The sequence below is a fragment of the Mixophyes fleayi genome, chromosome 4 (genome assembly GCF_038048845.1).
Source record: "Mixophyes fleayi isolate aMixFle1 chromosome 4, aMixFle1.hap1, whole genome shotgun sequence".
NCBI lineage: Eukaryota > Metazoa > Chordata > Amphibia > Anura > Limnodynastidae > Mixophyes > Mixophyes fleayi.
The window spans coordinates 41,395,220-41,416,779 of record NC_134405.1 but is presented as its reverse complement, the minus strand read 5'-3'; the positions used below and the strand labels follow the sequence as shown (position 1 = coordinate 41,416,779).

Here is a 21,560-nt window from a genome sequence, read left to right as displayed (position 1 = left end):
CGCTGAATTTCATCTCGCAGCTCCCTGAGCTGCGAGATGAAATTCAGCGAGTAAACTACCGTATTAACGGTATTTACGCGCATATTACCGTATTAACGGTAATATTTTTCGAGCGCTCGTTTTTCCGGGGATCTCGCTAACAATTGAATACCCCCCTGAGAGCTTGATTCATTAAGTCACGCAGATGCTGGTACGTGACGTATTTTTCTCAAAATTGCACTGCGCATTCCTAGAATCGAACCATACGCCAATGAGCGCAGCAACGTCCAATTCATCTTCGAGCGCAAAGGGCTCCTGCTACAACCTATGATTTCCTGGACGGAACAGGCAGTGGACTGGGCTTATGCACGTAGTCAGTGTACAGTAAGGGTGTGTCATGCCTGAGCACACACACAGCAGCGTCCAATTCAAGTTTTGGGCATTTGGGCATCTCCAAGGTACGTGATTTTCTGTCGTATCACTTGTACCAGCTACAGGTCAGGTGTAAGTGCCGAGTGATGGCGATGACATGCTAGAACATGTTTTTGCAGGTAGGAGCAATTGTAAAAATTCATTTTATGTACAGTAGACATTCATAACATCCTAATAAATGTATTTTATTGATTAAAATTTTTTATTTCAATTATTTTGTCATTAATGACAATTATTAGCAGGTGACAATAAATACTTTTTTTTGCTCTGCGTTCTTTCGTGACTTAGATGGATTCAATGCATGAATAGGGCGAGTGTCTATGACGGACGACCTGATAAAGATCTAGCGCCAGGATAACGCACATCACATACAGATAGACACCATGCAGGTTTATATCTATTTATTTATATACATATATTCATATAGTGATACACTTCATAAAATACAAGTAGTCAAAGGAACCATCTGACATATAAGTATGGATAACAAAAATATATATATATATATTGCAGTGCCTCTATTACAACCAATAAATCACAAATATTATTGCTGAATCCTATGGAATGAGCTTAACTGGCTGGTGTATGGAAGCGACTGAGAGAGGAGCGATGCTAGAGAGGGTCTGTCCTGTACCTCACCCTATTATCTCCATCTTAATAATATTCCTTCTGTCAGGCTGGACATACAAGTTTCCACTCCCGGTTCCACTTTCCTAAGTATCTTTCATAACATTCCAATGTGTCCATATCATTTCCTTTCTTTAGATCCACTTCAGCTGAGGGTTGTGTATTAGTATTTCTAATAGGTGCTTATCTGGACTAAAACCACTGTAGCCAATCAGATAATTGATCTCATTTTCTGCTTTGCATATTGTTAAATGTTAGTTAATGATTGGTTGTTATGGGTCTAGTGCAAACACTATATCACCTTACGTTATTGGGACATGCCTCTCCGTCTGATCTTTATACTGTCTCTAGGTCACTTCTCCACATTCCCGATCGATCATTATATTCATCTCTCACTTTCCTTCCCCTGTTCCGCTTTCTCTCTCAATCACGTCTTCTATAAACTTCATATCAATAGTCTAAACTTCCCTGCTGCCCTCCTGCACTCACCGACAACCCACCCACCTCTCCCCATCTCCTGCTGTCCTCTCTCCATGGTGCTGAAGCTGGGTGCATAGTGGTTCTTTGCAGTGCAGTGTTTCAGGGGAAGCCTTAAGGCTCTGGACGGCATGCAGAGGCAATGATCCCCCCCGACCCCTGGTCAGATGAGCAGTAGAGAGAGGCAAAGGGTGGACGCTGGTAACCCAAGATCCTCCTTCTATTGGGATTCATTGCTTGGGTTTACACTCTGAGTGTTCAGATTCTTCTCGTCTCCCTGAAACGAAAAGAAAGAAACTTTGTCACTATTCAACAAACAAATTTCATATCACATAGCTCCCTCCTGTCTGTGTCACCCTGTGGTGGGAGGGACAGACTCCATGTCACATAGCTCCCTCCTGTGGTGGGAGGGACAGACTCCATGTCACATAGCTCCCTCCTGTCTGTGTCACCCTGTGGTGGGAGGGACAGAGTCCATGTCACATAGCTCCCTCCTGTGGTGGGAGGGACAGACTCCATGTCACATAGCTCCCTCCTGTCTGTGTCACCCTGTGGTGGGAGGGACAGACTCACCGTCACATAGCTCCCTCCTGTCTGTGTCACCCTGTGGTGGGATGGACAGACTCCATGTCACATAGCTCCCTCCTGTGTGTGTCACCCTGTGGTGGGAGGGACAGACTCCATGTCACATAGCTCCCTTCTGTCTGTGTCACCCTGTGGTGGGAGGGACAGACTCCACGTCACATAGCTCCCTCCTGTCTGTGTCACCCTGTGGTGGGAGGGACAGACTCCATGTCACATAGCTCCCTCCTGTCTGTGTCACCCTGTGGTGGGAGGGACAGACTCCATGTCACATAGCTCCCTCCTGTCTGTGTCACCCTGTGGTGGGAGGGACAGACGCCATGTCACATAGCTCCCTCCTGTCTGTGTCACCCTGTGGTGGGATGGACAGACTCCATGTCACATAGCTCCCTTTTGTCTGTGTCACCCTGTGGTGGGAGGGACAGACTCCACGTCACATAGCTACCTTCTGTCTGTGTCACCCTGTGGTGGGAGGGACAGACTCCATGTCACATAGCTCCCTCCTGTCTGTGTCACCCTGTGGTGGGAGGGACAGACGCCATGTCACATAGCTCCCTCCTGTCTGTGTCACCCTGTGGTGGGATGGACAGACTCCATGTCACATAGCTCCCTCCTGTATGTGTCACCCTGTGGTGGAGGGACAGACCCCATGTCACATAGCTCCCTCCTGTCTGTGTCACCCTGTGGTGGGAGGGACAGACTCCATGTCACATAGCTCCTTCCTGTCTGTGTCACCCTGTGGTGGGAGGGACAGACTCCATGTCACATAGCTCCCTCCTTCTGTGTCACCCTGTGGTGGGAGGGACAGACTCCATGTCACATAGCTCCTTCCTGTCTGTGTCACCCTGTGGTGGGAGGGATAGACTCCATGTCACATAGCTCCCTCCTGTCTGTGTCACCATGTGGTGGGAGGGACAGACTCCATGTCACATAGCTCCCTCTTGTCTGTGTCACCCTCTGGTGGGAAGGGACAGACTCCATATCACATAGCTCCCTCCTGTCTGTGTCACCCTGTGGTGGGAAGGGCAGGCTCAATGTCACACAGCTCACAACATTTCAAATGGAAAAAGAGAGATACTCAGTTCTGTTATAAAATAACACACATGCATCTTTTGGTTCCAAAGAGGAACTATCAAAGAGGATGCACAGCTGCAAAACGGTTTTAATCTTTTGATAGTTAAAGGGGATCTCTACCTTCAGAGAATTTTACAGTTCAAGCCGAGGTGTTTAATTTTTTTTCCCTTGAATATGACAACAGACAAGCTTAGGTCTAAGGATTGGATATTATATATACACAGCAGATCCATTATCATATCTAAGAGCGACACCAAAGAAACAAATCTGCCTGGACAATAGAATTCTCTGAAAGTGGATTTCCCTTTTAAGCCTCAGTCTTTGGATAGTAATGACCCTTTTACAGATATCGAAGAGTCTAGAAGAATTATTTAATACCAGAAACAATATTACTGAGAAGGAAAAGTGAAAGCTGCCTGACAGGAGAGGAATATATCATTACCAAATAATGTATCACTGCCCATCATTGTATCACTGCCCATCATTGTATCACTGCCCATCATTGTATCACTGCCCCCCATTGTATCACTGCCTCCCATTGTATCACTGCCCCCCATTTTATCACTGCCCCCCATTTTATCACTGCCCATCATTGTATCACTGCCCATCATTGTATCACTGCCACCCATTGTATCACTGCCCATCATTGTATCACTGCCCATCATTGTATCACTGCCCCCCATTGTATCACTGCCCCCATTGTATCACTGCCCATCATTGTATCACTGCCCCCCATTGTATCACTGCCCCCATTGTATCACTGCCCATCATTGTATCACTGCCCCCATTGTATCACTGCCCATCATTGTATCACTGCCACCCATTGTATCACTGCCCCCATTGTATCACTGCCCATCATTGTATCACTGCCACCCATTGTATCACTGCCCATCATTGTATCACTGCCCATCATTGTATCACTGCCCCCCATTGTATCACTGCCCCCATTGTATCACTGCCCATCATTGTATCACTGCCCATCATTGTATCACTGCCCATCATTGTATCACTGCCACCCATTGTATCACTGCCCATCATTGTATCACTGCCCATCATTGTATCAATGCCCATCATTGTATCACTGCCACCCATTGTATCACTGCCCATCATTGTATCACTGCCCATCATTGTATCAGCACTACCAACTTTTGTATCACTGCCCACCGGTGCTAGGGGTAAAGGGACGCTCTCTCTCTCTTCCTTGTGGCGGTCAGCCGAATCATCCTTCTACCAATCGGACTAACTTCCTCTTTTTTAAGGAACCCTCTGGCACCACTCGGCTTCCTGTATTTGGCTCCTGACTTTGGGCTTGTTCCTTAGACTATTCATTTGGATCTTGGTTTGGTACTGCTCAGCCCGTCCTGGTACTGACCTTTGGCTCGTTTCTGATTTATGTTTTGATTATTCCTGTGTACTGCGCTACCATTTGGCTTTGGCCCGGATCGTTTTACCATTCCACCACTGCGCTGGTGACTAACTCGGGGAACAGCAACAAGCGCACTGCATGCAGCAAAGACCATACTCCTTTGCCAGAGGTGCGTTAGACTCTGCGCATCACTGTGAATGGCTATTCCAATGTTGCTAACATGACAGTATACACTGGCCATGAGTGGACAGGACGTACCATCCGCCTGAGAGCTCCTGTTACACCTAACTCAAAGAGTGGATCAGCAGGAGTCTAACCAAGCCCAGCTCCTGCAATGCATCCAAGGGGTCATGTCTCATTTAATATCCCTTTAAAGCTCCTTATCGACCCACCCAGTCGCACCAACCGTGACTGTGACCTCCTCTGTCTCCACCACTACCACCAGTACTGCCAGTGCCAGAGGTTTACGCATTTCATCCCCAGAGAAGTACGATGGTGACCTGAAGAAGTGCCGTTGTTTCCTCAACGAGTGCGCATTCCAGTTTGTGAAAGGGAAGACCCCATGCTTCAGAATTCTACTGTATTCGATGAGTCAGGCCGTGTGTCCTCTGCCGCCTCCGGTCTTTTAGACCTACGACAACGATCAGGCTAGAACTCCATTGGAACAATGAGGCCTTGATTGCTACCTTCTGGCAAGGTCTGAACGATCGCATAAAAGATGATCTGGCTTTGCGTGACTTACCTTCCAGCTTAGCTGACCAGACCTCCCTCTGTATCAAAGTGGACATTCGCCATAGGGAGTGTACCCAGGAACATGACCGCTTTCACTGCTCCTTCCCTCATTTGGATCCCTCCTAAACGATGACAAGGGATTGACCTAAGATCCCACTCCTCTACTCCCTATTCTCAGAAAGAATCTGAGTTTCTCATGCCTGTGACCAATCTTTCTCCTGAAGGACCTCAACCACTATCAGCGTTCGTGGACTCGGGATCCACTGGGAACTTCATATCTGCTAGTCTGGCTTCTGACCTCCGTCTTCCTACCTACTGCAGCCTTTGTCACTGACCATGGTGGACGGAAACAGAGTTTCCAATGGCTCTATTACCTGCATGACCAGTCCCATCCAGCTGTTGGTAGGAGTCCTCCACTCTGAACGGATAAGTTGCCTGGTGCTCCTGCAAACCGTCAATCCTATAATTTTTTGCCTACCCTGGCTGAGGGCTCATTCACTACAATTTGACTGGATACATGCGCAAGTTATTTCCTGGGGTCCTCTATGCAAGAAACGCTGCGTGAAGTCTGTACAATACTCTATCCCTGCAATTCCTTGTCTAGCCATGTTGTCTCTCTTCCACTCTCATTACCACTTCCCACTCCAGAATCCAAGACTTCTCCCGAGCTGCCCCCCTACACTGGATCCCTCTCGCTCCCAAACTGTGCTCCTTCAAACGAGCACTTAAAACTCACCTGTTACCTCATCTACTCTGCTCGCTCTTCTCTCTCTACCCTGGTATCACCTCTCCCTCTCGTGTCTGTTTCGTCCACCCTCCCTTAGGATGTAAGCTTGTTTGAGCAGGGCACTTCTTCCCTCGTGTCTCCACACCTGTTCTTCTGCTCGGTCCTTACTCCATTTGTCTGTCCCGGAGTTTCTGAAGCACTGATACTTTGTGTTTATTGTTCTGTACTGTTTAACCCTGTATGGTTTACTGTTTGTACTATGTACGGCGCTGCGGATACCTTGTGGCGCCTAACAAATAAATGATAATAATAATAATAATAATAATAATCATGCAGCTCTTCCTGAGGTTTACTCTGACTTTCTCAATGTCTTCAGCAAAGCTGCTTCAGAAGTCCTACCACCTCACCGACCCTGGGATTTCCCTATTGACCTTGTCCCAGGCAAAAGTATTCCCAGAGGTAAGGTGTATTCTCTGCTCTTCCCAGAGACTCAAGCAATGTCGGAATATATTTCAGAAAACCTCAAACAAGGGTTTCATTCGAACGTCTTCTTCTCTTGCCGGCGCAGGGTTTTTCTTCGCTAAAATGAAGGACGGCTCCCTTAGGCCATGTATTGACTACCGTAAGGTAAACGTAAAAAACGCTATCCTCTTACCCTCATTTCAGAACTCTTCGACCATATCCGCGGGGCACAGATCTTCACTAAGTTGAACCTCAGAGGTGCCTATAATCTAATCCTAATCCGAATCCAGGAAGGGGGTGAATGGAAGACTGCTTTTAACACCAGAGACGGCCATTACGAGTAACTCCTTATGCCCTTCGGGCTTTGTAAACCTCCCGTGGTTTACAAATTCTTCCAAGAATTTGTTAATTAGATCTTCCGGGACCCTCTGTACCAGTCTGCGGTCATCTCTTTAGATAATATCTCGGTCTTCTGTCAAGACTTACCCTCCCATCGAGCACATTTTAAGGAGGTCCTCTCCCACCTACATGAAAACCATTTGTATTGCAAACTGGAGAAGTGCCTTTACGAACACTGTCAGGTACCCTTTCTTGGCTACTTAGTCTCCAGTACCGGTCTGAAAATGGACCCAAGTAAGTTGAAAGCTCTCGGTAACTGGCCCAACCTGTCTGGAAAAAAGTCACCAGACCATTTATTGGGTTCACCCACTACTACTGGCAATTCATCATAAGTTTCTCTACCTAATTTCTCCCATCACCTCGCTCACCCGTAAGGGAGGACAAGTTAAGTCTTGGCCACAAGGAGCAGTTCTGCCATTCAAGACCTTAAAAGAAGCCTTCTCCACTGTCCCGGTCCTGAGACAACCTGACCAACATAAGCCCTTTATTTTGGCGTTAGATGCCTCTTTGGTAGGTGTAGGGGCTGTTTTCTCTCAAAAGAGTTCCTCTGGCATGTTAAGGCCTTGTGGTTTCCTTTCCAAGAAATTCTCATCCACTGAAGCCAATTATAGCATCAGAGATAACAAACTCTTAGTCATCAAGGTCGTCCTAGAAGAATGGCGCTACTTGCTGGAGGGAGCTCGTTTTCCCCTCACTGTATTCACAGATCATAAAACCTCACCTATTTACAGTCCGCACAATGCCTGAATCCCCGGCAAGCACACTGGTCACTGTTTTCCAGTTAATGTTAGAGACTGGTTTATTATACTCCCTTTTGATGCCTGGACTAAGCTACTGAAAAGACGCAAGGTCTGTGAGCCACAAACAAGTGTTACACTTTAGCCGTGTTAATCTCTACCTATACCATCATCAGAGATTGGTCTGAGAACTATACCAAATGAGTTACTGTGTCTGTGCACAGACAACATAAGGACCGCAGGATACACATTTCTATGTGAGACATAGGAGGAGATATAGAGCTGCTGTAGGATCATAGTGATCCGTGAGTAACATTACCGAATGCACACGAAGACTATGAATCTCATGACTCCGGTAAGTAATCTCTTTACATGCAGCCTAAACTAACTGCTTAATACACTCCCTGCAATAAGTCTATAGAATCGGCTGAGGATATAGTATAATTTGGGGACTATGTGCCTTTGGAATCTCACGTCCAGTGGTCCATTATTTGTTGGTAAATAAGCAGCATTTTTGGGATTTAAAACTTGAATTATTGAATATATTGGATGGTTTAGTTGTACTGAACATTTGATCAAATGGTAATAGAAGGATTAACTAATAATTATTTTTGCTGCAAATTCACCTCAATTTCTAAATGAAATAACACCGAACAATCAAAGGTGTATGCTGCTATATCCAGGCTATATGCTAATAGGGCATGGACTTCTGAGACTGCATTCTTTATATATTGTTATATTTTAATAAATTAGCTGACTTTTTTATTATCCGCAGTACACATTTTTTGTTTATGTGGTCCAGAGTCCACTGCTGCAAATCTTGGTTATCTGTTACATGCTTTTTAGGGGGACCGCAGATCCCTCGCCGCTGTTCTTTCTACCACAGCCTGTTGAGCGCCAAACAGGTGTCGGTTTTCTTGTTATATTTTATCCAATTAATGTTGACCTTCCGTCCGGGTACCAAGAACCTCAGGACTGATGCCCTCTCCAGATCCTTCAACCCCTCTGAATCTAGTTCTTCCTTGGTATCCAAACCCATCATTAGTCCTTTTGAGGCTCTGGCCCTGCCCTATTGGTGGATCCTTTGTGGATACCCACCTTCGCACCAAAGTTTTGAGATGGGCTCACAATTCTAAATTTGCCAGGCACAAGGGCATTAAGAAGACTGTCGCTCTTCTATCCCGTCTTTACTGGTGACCCTCCTTAGTCTCTGACGTTTATAAATACGTTCAAGCTTGCGAGGTCTGCACCAGACAAAAAACTCCCAGATGATCTCCTTCCGGTCTCATCCTTCACCTTCCTGTGCCAGAGTCTCCGTGGACCAGCATTAGTATGCATTTCATACCGAATCTCCGTAACAGCCATGGCTATAATTCTATTTGGGTGGTGGTTGACCGGTTTTCTAAATTCGCCCACTTCATTCCTCTCAGGGGCTTACCATCTGCTTCCAAGTTGGCACTTCTATTTAATAAGGACATCTTCCGCATCCACCACTGCCCACCATTGTATCACCACTGCCCACCATTGTAACACTGCCCACCAGGGCCTGATTAAGGATTCAGGTCGCCCTAGGAAATACGCTCGCATCGACCCCTCGCTTTCCACGCCAGGCTAATATGCCAGGTAAAAACAAACACGTCCTTAATTTAAAATTTGGTTTCCTTCACCCCAAACCCCTCAAATTTTATGTTCCCTTGCTTTCGAAACTCAGGCTCCACTTGGCTTTTTAAAAGGGTCCCGGCAATCTTTGTCACGTATTTGTTGTTTTCATTAAAAGTCGAACTAAAGTGCAGAAGAGAGGCATGAACCAGCGCTACTGAGGGTGCAGATGTGAAGGGGGCAGACAACTAACTTTATCTCTCTAACTTTCTTATCCTCAAGCGTCTGCCCAAGGATTACTCAATGTCTTCAGCCTTTACCATGGGAATATGTCAAGACTAAAACCTTATTAAATTTTTCTGGCGTGTTTTCTTTTTACTTTGCGGAACATTCTATTATATTATAAAATTTATTTCAGTTTATAACTCTGTCACTATTATGCCCCCCCCCCCCCCAAAAGCCTTGCCTTGTCAGACTACTGGATTAAGCCCTGCTGCCACACAATTGTATCACCCCTGCCTATCATTGTATCACTGCCAATCATTGTATCACCACTGCCCACGATTGTATCACCACTGCCTATCACTGTATCCCTGCCCTCAATTGTATCACTGCCAACCATTGTATCACCCCAGCCCATCATTGTATCACTGCCCATCACTGTATCACTGCCCACCATTGTATCACCACCACCCATCACTGAGTCAGAACTGCCCATCATTGTATCAGAACTTCCCACCATTGTATCACTACTCCCAATCATTGTATCACTGTCCTCCACTGTATCACCTCTGTCCATCATTGTATCACTGCCCACCATCATACCACTATCCACCACTGTATCACCACTGCCCACCATTGTATCACCACAGCCCATCATTGTATCACCACTGCCTATCACTGTATCTCTGCCCTCAATTGTATCACTGCCCACCATCATACCACTATCCACCACTGTATCACCACTGCCAACCATTGTACCACCACTGCCCACAATTGTATCACCACAGCCCACCATTGTATCACTGCCCAATCATTGTATCACTTCCCAATCATTGTATCACTGTCTTCCAATGTATCACCTATGACCATCATAGTACCACTGCCCAACACTGTATCAACACAGCCCATCGTTGTGTCACTGCCCATCATTCTATCACCACTATCAACAGCCCACCGTTGTATGTACTATTGTCTTGATACTTACAGGGCTGGGGGTCTTGGTGTTATGAGCATATAGAAGCATTGCTATGTCATTCTGCCCAGCTTCCAGCGCAATAGATAGAGCGGTGCTTCCATCCTGTCACAAATAGAAGACAGTTGTGAGACACTGAGTGTTATCTACAGTAACTGTCTGTACAACTCATTACATTTCCCAAATCCCAGTAATATCTGTGTATTATACAGCTCCTCTCTATTACAGTATACACAGTACAGACACCTCTGGGGGGAGATCCCAGTAATATCTGTGTATTATACAGCTCCTCTCTATTACATTATACACAGTACAGCCACCTCTGGGGGAGATCCCAGTAATATCTGTGTATTATACAGCTCCTCTCTATTACATTATACACAGTACAGACACCTCTAGGGGGAGATCCCAGTAATATCTGTGTATTATACATCTCCTCTCTATTACATTATACACAGTACAGACACCTCTGGGGGAGATCCCAGTAATATCTGTGTATTATACAGCTCCTCTCTATTACATTATACACAGTACAGACACCTCTGGGGGGAGATCCCAGTAATATCTGTGTATTATACAGCTCCTCTCTATTACATTATAAACAGTACAGACACCTCTGGGGGAGATCCCAGTAATATCTGTGTATTATACAGCTCCTCTCTATTACATTATACACAGTACAGACACCTCTGGGGGGAGATCCCAGTAATATCTGTGTATTATACAGCTCTTCTCTATTACATTATACACAGTACAGACACCTCTGGGGGGAGATCCCAGTAATATCTGTGTATTATACAGCTCCTCTCTATTACATTATACACAGTACAGACACCTCTGGGGGAGATCCCAGTAATATCTGTGTATTATACAGCTACTCTCTATTACATTATACACAGTACAGACACCTCTGGGGGAGATCCCAGTAATATCTGTGTATTATACAGCTCCTCTCTATTACATTATACACAGTACAGACACCTCTGGGGGAGATCCCAGTAATATCTGTGTATTATACAGCTCTTCTCTATTACATTATACACAGTACAGACACCTCTGGGGGAGATCCCAGTAGTATCTGTGTATTATACAGCTCCTCTCTATTACATTATACACAGTACAGACACCTCTGGGGGGAGATCCTAGTAATATCTGTGTATTACACAGCTCCTCTCTATTACATTATACACAGTATAGACACCTCTGGGAGGAGATCCCAGTAATATCTGTGTATTATACAGCTCCTCTCTATTACATTATACACAGTACAGCCACCTCTGGGGGAGATCCCAGTAATATCTGTGTATTATACAGCTCCTCTCTATTACATTATACACAGTACAGACACCTCTAGGGGGAAATCCCAGTAATATCTGTGTATTATACATCTCCTCTCTATTACATTATACACAGTACAGACACCTCTGGGGGAGATCCCAGTAATATCTGTGTATTATACAGCTCCTCTCTATTACATTATACACAGTACAGACACCTCTGGGGGAGATCCCAGTAATATCTGTGTATTATAAAGCTCCTCCCTATTACATTATACACAGTACAGACACCTCTGGAGGAGATCCCAGTAATATCTGTGTATTATACAGCTCCTCTCTATTACATTATACACAGTACAGACACCTCTAGGGGGAAATCCCAGTAATATCTGTGTATTATACATCTCCTCTCTATTACATTATACACAGTACAGACACCTCTGGGGGAGATCCCAGTAATATCTGTGTATTATACAGCTCCTCTCTATTACATTATACACAGTACAGACACCTCTGGGGGGAGATCCCAGTAATATCTGTGTATTATACAGCTCCTCTCTATTACATTATACACAGTACAGACACCTCTGGGGGAGATCCCAGTAATATCTGTGTATTATACATCTCCTCTCTATTACATTATACACAGTACAGACACCTCTGGGGGGAGATCCCAGTAATATCTGTGTATTATACATCTCCTCTCTATTACATTATACACAGTACAGACACCTCTGGGAGGAGATCCCAGTAATATCTGTGTATTATACAGCTCCTCTCTATTACATTATAAATAATTACTTACATTATCTGTAAGCGCCACATTGCAGGTAGGTACCGCCAAGAGCATGCTGACAATATCCACGTGTCCATGTTCACATGCACACATGAGCGCCGTGGAGCCGTCATGGTCCTGCACGTTCACATCCGCCCCGCACTGAAGCAGAGCCCGCACCACATCCAGCCGTCCATGACTGACCGCCAGCATTAGAGCCGTTTGCCCGGCCTGGAATAAAAAGAGATGGACATTGGTTTTCATTCAATTCACAGAACAGGTAAGTATAGTAACTCAACTACATTTCAGAGCTTCGTATCAGGGGGTGGTGTTCCCCTTTAAACTGGTTTTCCATCTTGATTCAGTTAAATTATCATCTTGCCCTTGTCCTCCTGCCACTTATGCTAATTGTATTTATTTCTCTACCTCACTGCGATTTTTAGCTATGTACTTAAATCATCGGGCAAAATTGCTCATTTTCATTTTCCCTGGGGTACGACACAACTCTGAGTGAAAGACAACTGCACCCATAGAGCATCTTTATGTCATATCCCAGTGTAATGCATCTAGTGGCCTAGTGTTTAGCACTTCTGCCTCACAGCACTGGGGTCATGAGTTCGATTCCCGACCATGGCCTTATCTGTGTGGAGTTTGTATGTTCTCCCTGTGTTTGCGTGGGTTTCCTTCGGATGCTCCGGTTTCCTCCCACACTCCAAAAATATACTGGTAGGTTAATTGGCTGCAATCAAAAATTGACCCTAGTCTCTCTCTGTCTGTCTCCCTCTCTGTCTGTGTGTGAGTGTGTGTCTATAGTAGGGAATTTAGACTGTAAGCTCCAATGGGGCAGGGACTGATGTGAATGAGTTCTCTGTACAGCGCTGCGGAATTAGTGGCGCAATATAAATAAATGATGATGATGATGATGATGATGGCTGATGAGAAGCCCACAAGAACTTTGAAAGACAAAGAAATGTATTTAGTGAAAGTCGCAGGAGGACGTGTACAAGTCAATAAAGCTGTGTGAAGGTGGAGATTATGATCTATGATTATAATTAATAGATCTACTCTGTGTTGTGGATTTGCACCTGGATAATTACATTGATGTGAATCGGTTACATTATAAATGAAGTAAAACTGTATAGTATCCCTTTAGTAACCTATGTGATGTAATACCACTTATCAATATGTAACGATGGCTGAATTTTTTTTATAAATTGTCCTCATCAATGCCAGTCATCAAAAAAATACAAATGAGCGATACGCGCATATGCAGGGGAACTGGAAGACCACACTTGGGTGTACAGTTCCACTTGCCCCAAAAAAAAAAAAAAAGTTTCAAAATACATTACAAAAATATTTAAAAACTTTTAAACATTAAAAAAAATACTTTATGCATAGAGTGATGCCCTCTGTTATCAGCGCCCCGAGATATACCATCGCAACACTTATTAAATCTTCTTTTCACCCATGGGACAAATGTTTCATGTCCGGATCAGTCCCAGAAAACAGGGACAGTGGGTATGTAAGTAAGCACCTGGCTGGCTCTGCAGTTGACGTCTCCCAGGTGCAGCATCTGTGTAACCGTCTCTATGTCCTCGTTGGAGCGGAAAGCTGCCAAGGCTGTGAGCATGAGCGGGGTGAAGCCGGCCTTATTCTGTCTATTAACATCACACAGGCCTGGGGGGAGAGAGAAGCACAGGAGGGGTAAGGGGAGATGACCAAGACGGTGTGAAGTAACAGAGAAGAGACAGACGGAGGAGAATACAGTACAGTAGGGCATGGGTTGAGGAAATGAAAATCATTAAAGGAAAGCAAAAGATAGAGGAGATAAATAACAGAAATAAAGGCAAAGGGGATATTATTATTATAATAATTATTAATTATTATTATTATTATTAGTAACCTTTATCAATATTTTTCCAACCTATTCTCACGTCATGTCCCTGCCCACTTCGCAAAAGGTAAAGAGAGCTTCCTACTCTCTCCAGAGTCTGCTCATAATTTGGGAGTCTCACATATATTCCAGGTGGGTAGACATCTATGATTTCTATAGCACCAACATATCACACAGAGCTTTAAAGAGAATGTTTAAACATTGACATCATTCTCTGTGGGAGGAAATCTGAGCACTCTGGGGGAGAACATATAATCTCTGCTCAGATAGTACCCTGGAATATATTTTTTTTAAAAATCCATCCTTATATTTAGTGAGTAGTGAAGTCAGAACTTCGGGGAGCCGTGCTGTCACATGACCCTTTGTGAGAGTTCCGTTATGGAATCCACAGCGATCATGGTGATAAAACGCACCTGGGTATTAAGAGCACCATCAATGAAACTTGATTATTTTGAGAAATTAAAACCTCTAAGCATATTAGCACTCAGCACGGGGCCTTATGACTTTATAAAGTCACAGAACTACTGGTGAATTCTAATATTCCTTTATTTTATAGTGGATGGATTGTTCCTTATATAACTTTACTTGATTCATGTCCGATCTCTGTCCGGCCTTTATGTTTTGGCAGTTTGGCTGCAAATGCCTGGTGCTACCTTGGCAAGCAATGGCTTAATGTCCTAGCTATTTACTACAATGATGTCACACTCCAGACAATATAAATAAATACAAGAGGTTGTTACACTCTTTTGCAAAACACATCTGTTTATACAGAGCCCTACCCACTGTGTGACGCAGAGCAGGATTCAGCCATTAGGCAAACTAGGTAATAAGGAGGCCAGATTATCCTACCATGTTTGTATGTGTTGTTTTAACCGAGGTATTCAGATTACCGTACCCTGTTTTTAAGTGTTTCTGATTTGTTTTCAAAACAGTGGATGGAGAAGAGAGCTCAAACCAGTATATTGCCTAAAATTTCCTCAATGAAGCATAATTCAATATATTACAAAGTTCAAATTATATTCAATGTTTAAGAATATATTTGGAGATTATACTTGGTGATATCATCTTTTAAGTAAGACCCCCTGGAAGTGAGTGTCACATTCACGGCACACCACAATAATAGGGGTGTTCTTACCGGTATCCAGAAGCTGCCTGACCACAGTAAAGTTGGATTGGGACACAGCATAGTGCACTGCAGTGTTCCCTTTGGTGTCAGCCATGTTCACAATGGCTTCCAGTAGACCCGGAGACATTGCACGGAAGACGTTTAAATGGTGGCGGATGATGGCCGGATCCACCTCCTTCTGACGCAAGATTTTCATCCACTCCTGCATAACTGCGGCCCGGGCTGTCACCTGAACACAAACCCACCACTGTCACATTTGAATTACAGGCAGTGTCTGAAGGTATGGCTTGCTCACAACTGTATTGTTAGCTAGATGCATTCTCTAACAGAGTGTAGCTAACGGTACCTGAATATGCTAGCATTGAAGAGCCTGCTTTCGCCGGTGGAAGGACGTCTTATGCAAACATGACCACGTCAGCTGCTATCGACAGTGGCTGACGCAGTGTGAAATGCTATTTGGGGTGAGGACACGGCAGTGGGGTAGGAATGCATGGAAAGGCTCTTCAATTTCATCCCAGTTACCATTAGGTACACACTGCTCTTGTGGAACTTACTTTACTTGATACAAGTCCCAGCATACCAGCCAATAGATCCTTCTGTTTAGGAAACATCTTGCTTGCTGGGACTTGTAGTTCTGCAGCAGCTAGAGTGTCTTTAGTTGCCTAGGCCTGGTTTAACGCATTCTCCTTACCTTCTCTGTATCTGTAAGAGCAGCAGGGTCATCTAGAGATTTCTGTAGAGCCACACAGCCAGAAATCAGTACATTGCTAAGCTCCACCCTGTATAGAAAGAACGGGGATGCAGCGTGTTAAGAGGGTAGAACGGTGTATTACATCCATACGTCATATATCACCAAACTGACCAACCACTGCATTGTGTGTACATATCACACCGATCGGGCGATTGTGAAGGATAACCAGACGGCATGTTGTATGGCATGACTTCCAACTAATTATTTCCATCTACAAAAAGATGTTTAAGAGGGAGAATGTCTCTATCTTGCATCACTCTTAAGCAGTGCAGGAGCATCATGCTGAGTGACTGGCTTGCAGTCTCATAGCTAACTGGAACGCTCTGCACAGATGTATTCACACACTGAGATGTGGCCAGCAATGTCACAAGAAGTTTAAAGGGAATAACTAAGATGGTGTGCTTCGCTATTTGTGTCTTTGTCCCATTTAGCCATTAACTGTGTAAGAGCTGTAGGCTGTGTCTTCGTTTCTTGTGATGATGGAGGAAGTACTCCATTACACTTTATAAAATTGCACTGGAATGACAAAATTTAATCTTCCGGCCTTACGTGGGATACTTCTAATGTTTGGATTGAGTTGTTAGGCAGCAGGACGGGTTACCTGGGGGCCGGACTCGTAGGCGATGAGCTGACCGTCGGAGTCTCATTGGGTTTGTTCCTCTCTGTGTCTTTGGGCTGGCTGCCTGATGCAAGCTGGGGTTGGAACTCAGTCGGGGTGAATGCTAGACCCTCGCTGGCCTCATGATATTCACTCTCTGTGCTCTCGCTGTCAGACGGATTTTCCATAGTCCCAGAATCCTCTGACGAAGCAGAATCCATTCTAAATGGGGAAGTTATGGCAGCCATGTTACTGAAGTAAGATGTGAATGATATAAGGGAGACAGTGGGAGACAGTAATTGGGATCGTAGAGAATGATAAGTAAATTGACCACTGAATTACTGCAATGACACTCACTCTCCATTAACACTGGAAAACTGCGAAGGTTTCGTGTCTTGTTCATCCTGTGGAATTCTTTTTGTGGATTTCACAAAGAAGCCTGAAAAACAGCAGAATCGGAAAAATGACCTTCTTAGCCCTTGTTATAAACAGATTATTTAACGAAGACACGAGAGAGACGGACACGGGTGTCATTTATGTCTACAATAAAATGGAGATCCGCATCGCTTAGGTATTCCCTGAATTGTATCGTTAGTAATGTTTTTACATTTACAGAGATAATACCGCACAAGATGGAGTCATTTGCAAGAGCAGGTAATTTTTGTACCTTAAAATGGCCAGAGCTAAGAGTACATGGCGGTGAGCAAAAACTACTGGGCAATGGTGGGTACATTAGAGGTAATATTACACTGGTCTTACCTATCACTATTACAATAATATAACACTGGTTGTACCTTCCTGGGTTAGGTACTAGAACAGATTATTTTGTTGACTAATAATAAAGTAACACTATAGTACACAGATCCTGTACCTGCGCTATCTCCTTCTCTCCTGGCCGTGGAGTCTGCCACATTGGTATCAGCTCTCTGAATATTTTGGGCGACCATTAGAGACTGGTCCTCTCTTTTATTCTCAACATCAAACCCTGCAAAAGTTAAGAGACATTTACAGCACCTGACGCCAGAAAAGTCAGTTTAAATTTGCACAGATGTCACAAGGAATAAATTGTAATATTAGTGAAGGTGTGAGAGACGTTTGTTGAGGTGTTTACAACCTCTGTTGCCGATATTGAATATGAAAGCTATCAGTGCGGGCTTGAAATGAGGAGGTGGTATCTACTGCCATAAGATGGCATATGGCTGGTTGTGAGCATCTCACAAACAATCATATGGAAGCCTCTACAAAGCAACCTGTCTTGTTTTCAAACTGCCACTGATAGATGTCAAAAGCTAAACTAGGGATTTTTCTCCTTTTGAGGTAATTTTACAAAATGTTCTCCACGCACAAATAAATTTAGTCACCTTTCTTCTCTCCGTCCTTGGTGCTCTGTCCAGTGATGCTGATTTTCTTGACTACATGTACATGGACTAAGGGCCCAGCTGAAGTAAGGAATGGTTTCTCCATCACCTCCCTGCTCTTGTAGACTTTCGTCTCATCTCCTTCTCTAGTTTTAACTAATCCTACTCCTCTGCCTTCCAAGTTTCGTGCCCTCTGTGGGTGGACCCCGGGTCCAACTTCAGTGCTGGAGACCACCTCACTTCCTCTCTCCACCCTCGCAACCTTCACTGCATCCGCCCTCACGTCTTCGCTTTTCTCTTTCCTCACAGCTTCATCACTTCGTGTTGCTCTCTCAGCTTCCTCCAGTTTTCGGTTGGCATTCTGAACCTCTGTCATTGCTCGGCCAAGCTGCCGTTCCAATACTGTAATTTTGGCCGATAGTGCTTGGACCAGAAGCTTTTGTCTGTCAGCCTCTGGCTGTCTAACTGGAACAGGAATGAGGTCCACTTCTCTCACCCAGACACCAACACTGCAGAATTTCTTAGCAGGCCTCCCATTGGATGCAGCACATTCTGTTTTGGAATGTTCCTTCTGGACTTCAGGCTCTTTCCTGTCTTCTCTTTCAGTCCCATCACATCCTACTTTTCCATCTTCTCTAATTCCAACTTCATATTTTCCATCCTTGGACTCTTCCTCTGGAATTTCGATGTACAGTTCTCCTCTTGTCTTGCCCTTAGTGTTTCCTCCTGGATGACCTAGATATTTCTGGCTCTTAAGCTGGACACTGAGCTGGCGTTTTTCCTCCTGGAGCACCGAAATCTTCACCTGAAGTACAGGAATCATTTTGACTTGTTCTTCCAGCTGACGCAATCTCTTCAGTGCCACAGCCATCTGCTCTCGTACATGCTGAAGATGGACCGGGGTTGGAGATACTGGAGTAGACATCCCAGAACTTAGTGGAGTAAAAGAAGCTAGTTGCTGACAGGACGATGAGGAGGGTAGACGAGAGAGAGATGGAGTAGAGATAGAGCTGGTGGACCTGCATCCAAGGCTGAGTGGACGAGACTGTCCAGCTTCTAGCTTCTTACTAGCATCCAGCAGAGTTCTCTCCACCCTGGGATTGAAGCTGTTTGAAGTTTGAGGTCCACTCTTTACTTCATATGCTGGGTAAAAGCCTCTTCCACAATAGGAATAAGATGAATGACGACTGCAATAAAAGAAAGGGAAATCAGACCAACGTGATTATCTGGACCTCAATCCTCTTCTACCTTAATGTAGTGACCTTAAAAAAAATGGCAAGCCGGAAGTGGATGGGTCCACCGACTTTTGACAGTAATGTATCGAAGATACTCAGTACCTGTCATTACTTGCGTTGGAGCAGAGAGACTCTGTAGATGTCCACCATGATCCAGTGTAACCGGGACCCCGGGGCAAGGATCCATAACGAGATCTACGGTTGACCGGCACTCGTTTGATAGTGTGCCCTTTTTCTATGTCATCAACGTATTTCAGGAAGTCCAAGTCCAAACGATAGCCGTATGGTGTCTCCACTGAATATGGAGCCTCAGGGGTTTTTATAGCAGACAAAGAATTGGGGACAGGTTTACCTGGATAAGTAAGCAAAAGGAAAATGTGACCATTATTTTTCCCCATCAAGGATTGGTACACATAATTATACATAATGTAACCCCCTCTATTCACGCAATCAGCCTCACTATTACACAAATTACTACAAGACATCTGAAATATATATTGTGCAATTAGTACCTGAAAAGTGAGTCTCCATGTGTAGAACTTGTGCCATCATGTCTCCAATCTTTTGGGCCTAAAAGAATTAGGGCAGGGTGTGATCTGTAAGAGGAAAGAAGTGCACATTGGAGGGGAGCTCTATCAATCACGGGTGTCATTTACCAATAGAAGACCAACATTGTGATGTAATGTACCTGAATGATGTCAATGCACGAACACCCCACTTATCACAGAATGGCAGCAGGTGATGGTATCTCTCAGTAAGAGGGCTGCCTACAGTGTGTGCATGGGAGTATCAAGTGTATTATTCCTATCTAATGGTAGGAAGGACTTCTCTATGGGTTTACCACTTCCCCAAAGTGCGAGCAGTCGCTCCCATGCATAAGCTCTCCATAGCAAGTCTGGTACTGCACTTTATCAGTGACCCTAATGGAACCAGATAGAATCTGTCTCACAATCTGAAACACAGACAAGGGGAGCTATGTAACATGGAGTCTGTCCCTCCCACCACAGGGTGACACAGACAGGAGGGAGCTATGTGACATGGAGTCTGTCCCTCCCACCACAGGGTGACACAGACAGGAGGGAGCTATGTGACATGGAGTCTGTCCCTCCCACCACAGGGTGACACAGACAGGAGGGAGCTATGTGACGTGCAGTCTGTCCCTCCTACCACAGGGTGACACAGACAGGAGGGAGCTATGTGACATGGAGTCTGTCCCTCCCACCACAGGGTGACACAGACAGGAGGGAGCTGTGTGACGTGGAGTCTGTCCCTCCCACCACAGGGTGACACAGACAGGAGGGAGCTATGTGACGTGGAGTCTGTCCCTCCCACCACAGGGTGACACAGACAGGAGGGAGCTATGTGACGTGGAGTCTGTCCCTCCCACCACAGGGTGACACAGACAGGAGGGAGCTATGTGACGTGCAGTCTGTCCCTCCCACCACAGAGTGACACAGACAGGAGGGAGCTATGTGACATGGAGTCTGTCCCTCCCACCACAGGGTGACACAGACAGGAGGGAGCTATGTGACGTGCAGTCTGTCCCTCCTACCACAGGGTGACACAGACAGGAGGGAGCTATGTGACGTGCAGTCTGTCCCTCCCACCACAGGGTGACACAGACAGGAGGGAGCTATGTGACATGGAGTCCGTCCCTCCCACCACAGGGTGACACAGACAGGAGGGAGCTATGTGACGTGGAGTCTGTCCCTCCCACCACAGGGTGACACAGACAGGAGGGAGCTATGTGACGTGCAGTCTGTCCCTCCCACCACAGGGTGACACAGACAGGAGGGAGCTATGTGACATGGAGTCTGTCCCTCCCACCACAGGGTGACACAGACAGGAGGGAGCTATGTGACATGGAGTCTGTCCCTCCCACCACAGGGTGACACAGACAGGAGGGAGCTATGTGACATGGAGTCTGTCCCTCCCACCACAGTGTGACACAGACAGGAGGGAGCTATGTGACGTGGAGTCTTTCCCTCCCACCACAGGGTGACACAGACAGGAGGGAGCTATGTGACATGGAGTCTGTCCCTCCCACCACAGGGTGACACAGACAGGAGGGAGCTATGTGACATGGAGTCTGTCCCTCACACCACAGGGTGACACAGACAGGAGGGAGCTATGTGACATGGGGTCTGTCCCTCCCACC

General features: G+C 45.4%; 1 protein-coding gene and 1 long non-coding RNA gene across 4 annotated transcripts in view; both read right to left on the bottom strand.

Annotated features, from left to right (window-relative positions):
• Window positions 1-797: 797 nt before the first annotated feature.
• Window positions 798-21,560, bottom strand: part of KANK2 (KN motif and ankyrin repeat domains 2) — a 59,008-nt gene continuing 38,245 nt past the window's right edge. For 2 of the 3 annotated variants that reach the window (XM_075206758.1, XM_075206760.1), the window contains exons 3-14: window positions 19,915-19,998; window positions 19,505-19,754; window positions 18,171-19,354; window positions 17,681-17,794; window positions 17,167-17,248; window positions 16,813-17,031; window positions 16,152-16,239; window positions 15,470-15,689; window positions 13,975-14,117; window positions 12,471-12,671; window positions 10,401-10,493; window positions 798-1,792 (exon numbers count right to left, since the gene is read on the bottom strand). In XM_075206758.1, coding sequence (XP_075062859.1) covers window positions 1,736-1,792; window positions 10,401-10,493; window positions 12,471-12,671; window positions 13,975-14,117; window positions 15,470-15,689; window positions 16,152-16,239; window positions 16,813-17,031; window positions 17,167-17,248; window positions 17,681-17,794; window positions 18,171-19,354; window positions 19,505-19,754; window positions 19,915-19,954 — 2,691 coding nt within the window. In that variant the 5' untranslated portion in view covers window positions 19,955-19,998 and the 3' untranslated portion in view covers window positions 798-1,735. The remainder of the gene's footprint in view (window positions 1,793-10,400; window positions 10,494-12,470; window positions 12,672-13,974; window positions 14,118-15,469; window positions 15,690-16,151; window positions 16,240-16,812; window positions 17,032-17,166; window positions 17,249-17,680; window positions 17,795-18,170; window positions 19,355-19,504; window positions 19,755-19,914; window positions 19,999-21,560) is intronic. The other variant, XM_075206761.1, reaches the window with a different exon arrangement.
• LOC142151280 (uncharacterized) lies at window positions 4,808-10,394 on the bottom strand. Its single transcript, XR_012691169.1, has 3 exons — window positions 10,157-10,394; window positions 8,689-10,099; window positions 4,808-8,597 (listed from the first exon to the last, which is right to left on the bottom strand). It is a non-coding gene; the product is annotated as an uncharacterized LOC142151280 (long non-coding RNA).